The sequence below is a fragment of the Arachis duranensis genome, chromosome 4 (assembly GCF_000817695.3).
Source record: "Arachis duranensis cultivar V14167 chromosome 4, aradu.V14167.gnm2.J7QH, whole genome shotgun sequence".
In the NCBI taxonomy this organism is placed as follows: domain Eukaryota; kingdom Viridiplantae; phylum Streptophyta; class Magnoliopsida; order Fabales; family Fabaceae; genus Arachis; species Arachis duranensis.
In genome coordinates this window covers 28,292,283-28,304,744 of record NC_029775.3, presented here as the reverse complement: position 1 = coordinate 28,304,744, position 12,462 = coordinate 28,292,283, and the positions used below count along the sequence as shown (strand labels likewise).

The 12,462-nt window shown below is 37.0% G+C and overlaps 2 protein-coding genes across 9 annotated transcripts; one reads left to right on the top strand and one right to left on the bottom strand.

Moving 5' to 3' along the window:
- Positions 1-1,077: 1,077 nt before the first annotated feature.
- Positions 1,078-11,740, top strand: LOC107483903 (pentatricopeptide repeat-containing protein At5g57250, mitochondrial). 8 transcript variants are annotated; one of them, XM_052260182.1, is made up of 8 exons: positions 1,078-1,371; positions 2,442-3,006; positions 4,431-7,810; positions 8,052-8,193; positions 8,637-8,725; positions 9,213-9,397; positions 9,777-11,271; positions 11,481-11,740. In XM_052260182.1, exon 3 carries the CDS (start codon positions 4,574-4,576, stop codon positions 7,742-7,744), a length of 3,171 nt encoding a protein of 1,056 aa, XP_052116142.1. In that variant the 5' UTR covers positions 1,078-1,371; positions 2,442-3,006; positions 4,431-4,573; the 3' UTR covers positions 7,745-7,810; positions 8,052-8,193; positions 8,637-8,725; positions 9,213-9,397; positions 9,777-11,271; positions 11,481-11,740. The 8 variants fall into 8 exon arrangements, with proteins under 8 accessions (XP_052116142.1, XP_052116140.1, XP_052116139.1 ...); XM_052260180.1 differs by lacking the exon at positions 11,481-11,740 and having other exon boundaries at positions 9,213-9,305; positions 9,885-11,474; XM_052260179.1 differs by lacking the exon at positions 11,481-11,740 and having other exon boundaries at positions 9,213-9,305; positions 9,777-11,474.
- LOC107483902 (aspartic proteinase CDR1) lies at positions 9,924-11,312 on the bottom strand. The gene has a single exon (XM_016104509.3). The coding sequence runs from the start codon at positions 11,310-11,312 to the stop codon at positions 9,924-9,926; it is 1,389 nt and encodes a 462-aa protein (XP_015959995.1).
- Positions 11,741-12,462: the final 722 nt, after the last annotated feature.

Here is a 12,462-nt window from a genome sequence, read left to right as displayed (position 1 = left end):
CATAATGAAATTAGATTTTTATGATAGTGGACTGGTGGTTGTTGTTGTACATTTTTGTTGTTGGATAACTGAGTTGAATTGAATTTGTTGCTAAACCTTGTTGCTGTGTTACTTAAAAAAATGCTAAATCTTTTTGTTGCTGTATGTTAAGGGATAAGAGATAAGAGAGTTGGTTTGTAACAAAATCTGTTTAGTATAGTTAGTTTGGGTTTGTTATTCTGATCTCTGATCTTTCTCTCTTTTCCAACTCTGTTATAAATAAAGCTCTTGCATCCTTTAAGAGGTGTATATGATTGATTCATTGATGGAAGAATAAGATAAAGTTAATTCAGTTCACTAATTTCTTGAAGCTCTCTCTTCAAACTCTTCTTTCTCTGTTTCTGCTATTCTGGATAATGCAATGTCTCTTATGGAAGATATAGATGCAAATCAAAATGAGAAAAATATTGATCAAATTTTAAATTTGTCATATGAAGATATAGATGTCAATTTTGAGATTACTTGGATTTGATTTACCGATTGTGTTATCTTTTGTTTGCTCTTGTTTATTTAAATTAAGAAAGTATTATGTACTAGAGACTAGTTTATTATCTCTTTTGAATAATTAGTTATGTCTAAGAATTGATATTATTATTATTATTATTATTATTATTATTATTATTATTATTATTATTGTAAAGACTTGCATTTTAAGTTTTAACCATGGTTTTAAAAATCAGATCGAACCAACTGGTCGAATCGGTCTGACCAGGTATCGAAAGCCTTTGCGGTTCGGTTGAAATAGAAAACCGCAATAATAAAATCGTTATTGGACCGCTAAACCGATTGGGAACCAGCCGGTCAGTACAAACTGGGACCCCGGCTGGTTTGCATAAAGTGACACTTATTTTGAAAGGAAAAAAAAAGGAAAACGGTGAGCTAAAAATATGATTTTGAAAATTGGATCGAACCAATAAAGAAAACTGTCCAGTCCGTTGTCAAAAACCACCAAATGTAAAATTGCTCAGAAATTGTTGAACCAACTGGTTGGACCGGACCAAGAACCCACTCACCCACCCCCTTGCCCCAACACCCCCTCCTTCGTGAATCAGTGAATGTCACTCAGCATCAGAAGCAAACAAAGCCTTAGCTTCTTCAAAAATCAAAACCCAAACCAAATCCCTAGCTCCTTCAACGGTTCCGCCGCCGCCGGCCGTGGTTGTCGACGCCTCCGCGGCCTCCTCCTTCCCCCTGTTCAAACCCAGACCCTCTCTTGTAGCTTGGCACATCATCCATGCTGCGGTGGCTTCTCTGTTTGAGGCTTCGAGCTCCTCGCCGTTGTGTCGCCGTCGTCTCGCTGTTGTCTCTTCGTCGTCCTGCTCGCCGTCGAAGGTAAGTAGCACTGTTTACAGGGTTTTCACTTTTTTCCCCTTTTATGCTCTGTTGAGTGTTGAGTCTGTTTTGAATGTCTCATACGATTTTTATCATTTTTGAAGGTTAGTGGCAGCTGCTGTTTGTCGTTTGAGAGCTTCTGTTTATCGTTTTTGGAATTTTGTTGATAGATTTTTGATTGGGTTTTATCGTTTGAGAGCTGTTGTTTATCGATTTTGAATTTTTGTTGATAGATTTTTTATTGGGTTTGTCGTTTGAGAGCTGTTGTTTATCGATTTTGAATTTTTGTTGATAGATTTTTGATTTGGTTATTATTTGTTGCTGTTTTTTAATTCCTGTTGCTGATTGTTCTTGATTTCTGGCTCTGTCAGTCTGTTGTGCCGTTGGTAATGGTGTTTTTGATTGTGTTTATGAGAGCTGCTGTTCTTTACTGTGGTGTTTCCTTATTGTTGATGGGGTTTGTCATAAAATGTTGATTAAGGATTATGACCGAGGGTGTTGAAGAGTGCAGAAAGGGAAGCGACAATTGTTGAGAATCTGATCGAACACGGGATAGAAGTTTTGCACCATCTCAAACTTATAATTTTCATTTTTGGGTGTTTTTAAGATTTCTACTTAACTCTCTGTGAACCTTGATTATCTCATGTTGTATTGTGGATTTCATGATTGAGCATATTGATTCATCAATCCATAGGTAAGCCTTTTTTTTTTAATGTAAAGTCAATAAAAAGTTTCTGTATATTTTTCATAAGCTTAACTTGCCATTTGGATAGTAGAATTGGAATTGCAATATAGAGTTTCAATTTCTATTCCGATTCATTGGAATCAGAATTTTTTAATTTTTTTGTATCATTGAAAATCTAGATGATGACTTGTAGTTCTATGTTTAATTTTAGTTTTATTAGTATATTTTGATAAGATCATATGGTTTTGGTTGATGACATTTCATGTAGTGTTTTAAATTTAAAGATATTTTAAGATTTATATTAGACTATAATTATATTTTAAGATGTTTATTTATAATTTATTTACTATGTTATTCTAAAACAGTTTTTTCGGTTGAACCACAGTTGGACTGGTTGGACCAGTAAACCAGTGACTAGAGCAGTTCGATGACCCGTCCCGGTTCTCAGAACCTTGCTGAAAACGCATTTGCCCTTCTCCACTTCTCCCCAAAACAAAAAGAAAGCTGAAGCCTAAGGCTTAGAAACCCTAGCTTCTCCACCACCGCCGCAAGGGCTGCCGCTGTCCATCGTGCCCAGGCACCACCGTCGCATGGACTGCTGCAAGGATTGCCACCGCTCGTCCGTCGCAGCTTCTTCCTTGAGCTCGGTGTCAGTCCCTGGTGTTCATCTGCTCCATCGCACTCCTGCCGTCGTCCGGCGCACTCCTGCCGTCGTCCGGCGCACTCCTGCTGCCGTCTGCCGCGCTCAGGCATCGTCTTTGTCTGGTCGTGGTGCTCGAAGTCCCCAACCCACCAATCGCAGCTTCTTCATCGAGCTCGGCGTCTTCGAGTGTGCTCTTCGTTTGCTCAACTGCAGGACTGCCGCCGTCCGTCGTCGTTCTCGTCGTCTGGGCTCCGTCTCCGTCGCACTTCTGCCTCTCTGCTCAGACTGCTTAGAAGTCAGAACCAAGGTTTAGGATTCTGCTACTCATATTGGTTTCTTCGTTTTTGTTTTTTTAATTTTTCATTCTTTGTTCTTCGGTTTAGGATTCTGCTACTCAGATTGGTTTCTTTGGTTTATTTTTTATTTTTCGTTCTTCATTCTTTGTTTTTTGGTTTAGGATTTTGCTAGTGCTACTCAGATTTAATTGTTAAATGATTAGCTCTGCTCAGTAGCAGTGTACTCTGTTTTTTTTTATTTTATTTTATTTGTTCTGCGCTGAAAAAATGGTGCTGAAATTTTGATAATCCTTGTTAATTTTTAGAAAAGTTTGTTAATCTTTGTTAAAATTGTGCTGAAACCTTATTAACATTGTGATCTGCCTGCTGTATGCTGAAAATCTTGTTAATATTTGTTCAAATTGTGCTGAGAACTTTGCTAAAACTTAAAAATTTGGCACGTTACTACTGTCTGCTGAATTGGTCAAGTTTGTTCAAACTTAAAACTTTGTTCATTATGATTAACTCTTTGTTAGGGAAGGAATAAATTGGTTAGCTTTGTTTTTAATTCAGTGAAGAAATAGATGAATTGAATTAAGTCAATTAACCAAATGAGTGTGAGTAGATGCCTGAATGAATTTTCTTGTTTCTTAGACTATTTTGATAAGTTCAATAGTGATACAAAGACTAACGAGTGTGAAATTGTTAATAATTGAGTAAATGACTGAATAAATTTTGTTTCTTTTGTTATTTGACTTTTGAGTTTGTTGATGGTATGGAGTTTTGAGCTGTATGTTAGATATAAGTTTAGATTGTGATAAATTTTGATAATTGTTATGTTTTGAGAAGGTTTGGTTCAGTGATTAGGTTGAGCTTAATTGTTGAAGAGGTCTTGCTACTCAGTACAGTATTAACTTATTAAATTATTAGAATTGCATTTTGTTTGAACAGTGTTGACTTATTGAATAGTATTTCGTGTTTGGAATTGCATTTTGCTTTAGATGGTGATGATTTTCTTATGGAATGACTGTAAAGACTTACATTTTAAGTTTTAAGACATTATTTTAATTTTATTTATATAATTTTATATTTTTTTAAATTATGACCGGGTTAACCAGGTAAATCAGTGACCTACCGGTTGAACCAGTAACCTGACCTGGTCATATGATCGAATTGATTACCGGTTTGGTTCTGATAACCATGGGTGCAGTTAACTTCATGCGAAATTGATAGCTGAGAGCCGTTAGATGACAATTTAGTCAAACCTGTCAAATCATTTAACGACTCTCAACTATATTAACTTCACATGAAATTAACTGCGCCTGAGTTTCTACCCTAAATACTCTCTACCAAAGAATTTATGTGTTTATTGTTTGTTTGTTTGTCAAAGTTACACCCTCGACATGACACATAACAATTCAAGTAACTATCATTTATTTTTTTCTTTTTTGGTCAGGAAACAACTATCATTTGTGTCCAACTATGGCATTGCCTATTTGGAGCGTCTGACCAAAACTGGCTAGGCTGAGAGAGTTTCATGTTGAGTTCAGTTGCCACTTCACGATCTTCGATTCTGACTGAACACTGTTATTCCCTCCCATGAACATGTTCTACACAAGAAGACCATTCTCCTCCTCTTCTTCTTCTTGCTCCTCAAAGAACCATTCACTCCAAACGTTACTGAAGCGTGGATTCACACCAACCCTGAAATCCATCAACATATTCCTCCTCTCCCTCCTCCGCCACCGCAAGTTCAACCTCATCATCCACCTCTTCACCTCTGCCACACTCATCCCCACTAACCCTACCACCCACTCCATCCTCACATGGGCACTCCTCCATTCTAGAAGCTTCCAAGATGCCGAGAATCTCATCTTAACTCACTTCACCCATTCCCATCCTCGCATCTGGGACACACTCATCCGTACCCACCATGACCCTGAAAGGGCACTCTTTCTTCTACGCTATTGCCTCCAAAACGGTGCCGTTTTGCCCTCTCCTCTCACTTTCTCTTCTCTTATTCACAGGCTCTCTTCTCAGGGGGACCTAGGCATGGCAATGGAGGCGCTGGAGATCATGACAGATCATAGGGTAAGGTACCCTTTTGATGATTTTGTTTGTAGCTCCGTGATTTCTGGGTTTTGTAGGATTGGGAAGCCTGAACTTGCGTTAGGGTTTTATGACAATGCTGTGGGTTCTGGGGCACTGTTGAGGCCCGGCTTGGTTACTTTAACTGCAATTGTTGGTGCACTTGTTAGGTTGGGGAGGCTTGATGAGGTTTGTGGTTTGGTTAGGAGGATGGAGGAGGATGGGATTGGTTTGGATGTTGTTTTGTATAGTGTTTGGGTTTGTGGGTATGTTAAAGGGAATGACTTGGTGGAGGTTTTTCGAAAGATGAGGGAAATGGTGGTGGTGAAGGGTATCGATCATGATCATGTGAGTTATACTATACTCATTGATGGGTTTTCTAAGTTAGGCGATGTGGAGAAGTCATTTGGGATCTTGGCTAAGATGATAAAGGAAGGGAAGAGACCCAATAAGGTCACTTACACTGCAATAATATCTGCTTATTGTAAGAAGGGTAAAGTTGAGGAAGCACGTGGTGTTTTTGACAGGATAGGTGAGTTGGGAATTGAGTTGGATGAGTTTGTGTATGCAGTTTTGATTGATGGATATTGTTGGATTGGAGATTTTGGTAGTGTCTTTAAGCTATTTGTTGAAATGGAGAAAAGAGGGGTTAGTCCTAGTGTTGTTACGTATAATACCATAATAAATGGTTTGTGCAAGTTCGGGAGGACGTCTGAGGCGGATGAGTTATCAAAAGATGTGGCTGCAGATGTGATTACGTACAGCACGTTGTTGCACGGTTATACCGAAGAAGAGAACACTCCGGGGATTTTGCAGACAAAGAGGCGACTAGAAGAAGCTGGAATCGCCATGGATATCATAATGTGGCCGGAAATGGGTCTGGTTCCGAATTCCGTTACTTATTGCACAATGATTGATCAGTATTGCAAGGTAGGTAGAATTGACGAGGCACTTGTGGTATTTGACGACTTCAGAAAAACATCATTCTCTTCACCTGTATGCTACACTAGTATTATTCATGGCCTCTGCAAGAAGGGTATGGTAGAAATGGCCATTGAGGCATTAGTCGAACTCAATGATAAAGGACTGGAGTTAAGTAGATATACATTTAGGATGTTAATGAGGACAATTCTCACTGAAAAGGGTGCAAAAGAGGTTTTAGATTTAGTTTACACAATGGAAGGATTGGGCCAAGACTTATATGAGTCAGTATGTAATGATGCGATCTTTTTATTATGCAGAAGAGGATTTCTTGAGGATGCATATCGCTTGTGCTTGATGATGAGAAAGACAGGTTTATACGTTACAAGAAATTCTTATTATTCTGTTTTGAGAAGCTATCTTAGTAACAGGAATAGGGAGCACATGCTGCCCCTATTGAATATCTTTCTAAAAGAATATGGCCTAGTTGATCCAATGATGCGAAGGATACTAGCATGCTACCTATGTTTAAAAGATATCCATAGTCCCCTTCAATTTATGGGAAAAACAATCTCTCTTCCTGTCTCCATCCTCAGGATTCTGATAAAGGAAGGTAGAGCTTTAGATGCATATAAGCTTGTGGTAAAGACTCAAGATAGTTTACAAGTCATGTATGCTGATTATGCCATTCTGATTGATGCCTTATGCAAGGGAGGATATCTCAATAAAGCATTGGATCTTTGTGCCTTCGTTGAAAAGAAAGGGATCACTTTGGACATAGTTGTATATAATTCTATAATAAATGGATTGTGCCATGAGGGACGTCTTATTGAAGCATTTCGGCTATTTGATTCATTGGAGAAACTTAATTTGATACCATCTGAAATAACTTATGCCACATTAATTTATGCACTAAGTAGGGAGGGATATCTGGTAGATGCCGAGCATGTTTTCAGTAAAATGGTTCTGAAGGGCTTTCAACCAAAAACACAAGTTTATAATTCACTACTTGAGGGTATTTCAAAGTTTGGTCAATTAGAGAATGCGCTCGAGCTTCTAAACGATATGGAGACAAAATATATTGAGCCTGACAGCTTGACGGTTAGTGCTGTCATAAATTGCCATTGCCAAAAGGGCAACATGGAAGGAGCACTTCAATTCTATTATAAGTTCAAGAGGAAGGATGTATCACCTGATTTTTTTGGGTTCTTGTACTTGATAAGAGGATTATGTTCAAAGGGACGGATGGAAGAAGCTAGGAGTGTCTTGAGAGAAATGCTCAAATCGAAGAATATTGAAGAGATAATTAACATAGTTAACAATGAGGTTGATAATGAGTCAATAGGTGGCTTTCTTGCCATTTTGTGTGAGCAAGGAAGTATTCAAGAAGCCCTTGCAGTTCTCAATGAAATTGCAAGCACGCTTTATCCTGTTCTAAGGTTATCTACATATAATCAAGGAGCTCATGCACAGAGGAACATTTCTGAGCTGAACGCTGGTTTACAATCTTCAAGGCGTCTATCCTCCTCTTGTAGAACTGGTTTGGATTTTGGATCTTGTGATGGTAGCGATGAAAGTGATCTTACAATAAATAATGATAGTCATGTGACAAGGTCCCGGCCACTCAATTTCGACTTCTATTATTCCGTGATTGCCACACATTGTGCCAAAGGGGAGCTACAGAAAGCTAATCAAGTAGCCAAGGGAATGCTTTCCCACCTAAGTCGAGGAGCTGAACATAAGAAAGAAGAGAGAAAATGAATTCTTTCAATGTGGCAAATTCTCTATTTTTAATGACAGGAGAGATCACACAGTTGACATCTGCAGGTATATATTTTTCCTCATAATTAAGTTTTCAGTATATATTTTTAATCACATTCGTTTCAGGTCAAAGTATTACAGAACATTAGCATACACCTGATAGATTGATTTGACCTTATTATAAGTTCATAACTTCTTAGACAACTTCAACTTGCCTTGCTCAACTGTTACCCCTTTTTTATTTGATCATCTCGGATTAGCTTTATAGTCCTCGCTACAGTATAAAGTTCTCAAATTTTCATTGCAGCATCAACCAGATAAACAAGAAAATGATGTCCTAGACCTCTTGTCATTCCAGTTTCTTTGACCGCAGAACCAGTCTGAAAAGGACAACAAGGTGCCAATTGGAGTGCAAGGGATCCGTATCTGACCTGTAAGATATATAAATGGTAAATACATGCTCAACTTTGATTTAACTTGAGTTATAAACCTTTGCATGTAATTAAGAGCTTCACTACAACGATTGTGTCAATGCATATCTTGAACATACAATTGAACTTTTCTTTTTTAGTTTTAGATACTTAGGCCCAGAGGATGATGAAATTTAATTTTTATTCTATTGGTTTTTAATTAATATTAGGCAATGCATATACATATTGGTTGGCTAAGATAGTACTTCTATACAAAAACAAGAGGCAAATTCTTTTGGGTTCTAAATGAACATATAAAGACACAGCTCTTTTGTAGCAATTTTGTGGATTAGGAAGTGTTGTCATTATCAGGATGACATGGGTGCATTCATGTCTTTCGATAACTTGTTTCTCAGGCACCATATGTTTTTGTAGTAAAGGATTTGCACTTAAGAATGCTTAATGTTTTCTTATGACAACAGATAATGGGAGCAGGCACTTGATTACATGCTAATTGCTGCTTTAAGCTTGAAATTAAGAAAGTCATGCTCTGCATTTGTGGAGATCAAATGTAAGTACTTTTTCTGGAGACAATTTTTTTATTTTAAAGTGGATTGAGTTGTATTTTCAGTTTGTTCTTTCATTTCCTTACACTTTTTCCCTCCCTGCCTGAACTTCCTGTGTAACGAGAGAATGGTTGACTTCAAACAAATGAAATCTACCTTAATCCTAATGCCTTTTGCCCTTCATGGAGGAGTTTTGAATGACAAAGAACCAGAAATGATTTCATTCTTAAATCAGATCTCTTTTTCTTTTTTGGGTATTTAGAGAAAAGAATGAAGTGATTTCATTTATAGATCAGATCAAATTGGGTATACCTTATTTTTTTCCCCCAGATCTTATCATTTTCCTATGTATTTGATTGGAAATCATTTGGTATCTAAATGTTTGAAAAGACTTTTATACCCTTCTTAATTTTGGTTCCATTTTTAGCCCATTCTTTGATTGGAGGGAATTCCCCTTGTTCCGAAGCTGAAACCCTCTATTTTATATGCAAGATTTAGCTTCCGATTGGGTCAGTGTGAAGCATTGGCTTTCAGCCTTAAGCTCGTGAGGCCATAGAGAATTTCTTTTATTACTTTGTCAAACAGGTATGTTGCCTCAGATCATAAATCTAAGGGAAAGGGAAGTCCGGTGCACAGCATTCTACATTATGTTGCCTCAGTTAATAGTGTATACTCAGGTTGTTATAATATGTTGTCAAGTTTGAGCTTTTGGTGAAACAGATTATGGTTTGCACTTTTTATTTTATTTGTTAACATGTTGATATCAGATGTATGTGATTTGGTTCTTTAGTTTTCTGAGTCTTCACTGCCATATTATCTTTTATTCAATTTATTTCAGAAAGAATGTATGCAATATACTTTTAGGGACATGGTGGTTGTGGCCATAACTTTTATCTGGAAAAAAACCGTGTTTTTGTTGCTTTAAGCCTGTAAGTATAAGTCCTTGTTACTTTTCACATGGCCACATGCACACGCACAGCATGTAACTTTGTTCTTTGTGATGCCAATAGTTGCTTAGTAATCAGTTGTTCTAATTCCCATTGTATTTTTCAACAGTTAATTTTACGATGCATTTTTGAGAAATAGCATGGCCTTGCTCAGTTGCTGTTGACATCAGTGTAGAAGTATTTGGTTCTGAGCCTGCTCTCATTCAATGCTTAACAGGAAATTTGGTCGCTTTGTTTTGGAATGCATAGACTTCCATCAGCCACTAAGCAGTTGACAATCAATTCTTTGAAAGTAAACAATCTGGTTAACAAGGTCATATCCGACATTGTAACTCTGCTGAGCCAATAAGCCGATAACAGAAGATCGGTTGTCGAGGCCAGTGGCACTGACTGGACCTATAGCCATGCAAAATACGCTGTCTGTGAGCTGTTCAAAGAAGCTTCCTGTGTCCAAAGCCAAGTCTGCACCTTGAGCAAAATGGAATGTAACCACTGGAAATCCAACTAAATCTCTACTCACAACCCCCAAATAGCAATATAGCCAGGGATAAGTTTCGATTATAACTTTCCTAAAGGACCCGCCGAGGATATTCCTAACTTCCTTGTATAGTAAATTTTGCACATCATCAGGTAGGTAGGTGAGCGTAGATCCTGTGTCAATGATGACACCACCCGCACCATTCTCTTTTATCTCAAAAGTTGCAGGAGCAATGTCAAGCCTCTTTTCTCCTATACTTATGCCTTCCATGGTGATATAATACATGCCACGAAGAGCTTGAAAATGGGTTGGATAGCCTTCAAGATCTGCTCCTTCGCCTAGGATCAGTTGGTTGTAATTACTACTTTTGTCAGCTAGGCTTCCTATGCAGTAAGAGAATTTATGGCCTATTTGTGATGCCAAAGACATAGGTGCATTGTTTAGTCCTAATATTCCATTATACCCTGGATCATTATTGTACACAATGTCGCGGCCACACCCGAATTCTATATTTGGTATTTGAATGGAACCTTCGTCAGATGTCTCAAAGACTAACGTTTCATAGGCAAGGGTTCCCGATGCAGAGGAATGGTCTGCATAAGTGATACTGAATGGCGACCTATCCAAGGGGTGGCAATTGCAGCCTCGAAAGCCGCAAGGTGTCCTGCATAATTGGGTGTAGGTGGAAGACTTTGAAGGGTCAAAAAGTTGACCTAAATGCTGATCACAATTCGAGCAAGGGTTGCACATAATCCAGAAGATTTCGCTGGCAGTGTCCATGACAACTAGCTGTGGGGTGGGAGGTTGGCCTACCGAGATATTTGCCATTATCGTTCTACCAGACGAGGAGGGAGAAAGTTGAGTCCTATGGTCGTTGGCAGCCATAGTTCCTTCAATCCTCGCATGCAAATACGTGACACGTGCAATGGAATGTTGGATGTCGAGTTCGATCCTTTCCTTGGCTGTTTCACTTTGGTTGTAGTGTGGATGGTGAACAGATCTTTGATGAATGAGTTTGGTGACCAATCTTTTAGGCTTTGCAGTTGTAGCATTTGGTAATTTAGCCAAGGATGTGGTTGTTGAAGAATTGGTGCTGATTGATGTTGAGAAACACCAGGTTGAGAAGGTTAGTAACACAAGAATCAAAGTTTCTTGTACAAGTGCCATTCCACCTTTAGTTAATTGAAATGGCTTTTGGCAAGTTGTAGATACAACTTTCTAAGACATGTTAACAATATATATAGTAAGCAAGGATTTTGTCTAATATGTATATGTAGAGACATATAATAAGCTTGAGTCATTACTCTATTATCAATTTAAATGGTTGCATTGCAGGTATGATTTGAACAAAAGAAAATGGATGGCAGGTTTGTAAACTAAGAGAGGTTTCAAAAGTGCTGTGCAAATGCATGAATGTTGTGACATTTTGTTTAATACATCCTCTGCTAAACAATTCTGGAGAACAAGGAGCATGTGTTATGGTTTGATGATATTTTTAAGAAGGGAAATGTTTGTATATAGTGACTTCAATTGACATTCGATGATTGCAATCTAAATAAATGTGGATTTAAGTTGAACATGCATCGAGTGTGATTATATCTGAAACAAAATGTACACATTTGTTTAGAGCAGTTGATATATGACAAATAAATTAAAAGGTGACATTTCTTTTTGTGTTTTTTGGATTTAAAACGAAGATTGTAAATAATTACACTTTTTAAAGTCTATAAATATTTTGCATTTATAAAATTTAATTGTTGTCTTAAATAATTGACTATTTAAAAGAATTAGACAATATTAACTATTTTTCCTTTTTAACTGAGAACCTATAAAATATAGAACATTTAATTATCTTATATGGTATAAAAAATTTATTGTCCGATCAACTAATTTTTTATTACCCTCACATTTATAATCAAATATAAATAAAGGCACGAAAATAATTGAGTTGATTAATGATTGATGTTTTCGTGTTATGAAAATTCGATTATTTTGGTGCATGATTGATTACTTTATTGAAAATATATGTAATATACATATAAATATATACAAATATATTGGGGTTGATTTTCAATGTTAATAAAATAAATTCTTTTTGGTAAAAATTAATAGTAACAAAATTTTAAGCTCACTTAAATTTATTTTAAATAAAACAATTTTAATCATAAATGGACAATTATTTAAGACCAAGATTGTAAAAGTACAACTCATATTTTAAATACTTTTTATTAAGGAGTACTATACCCTGTTTTTTAATTTGGCAAACCATAATTCCATTTTAACCTGTCAAGTTAATCATTTTTTTTAATTTCCAAAT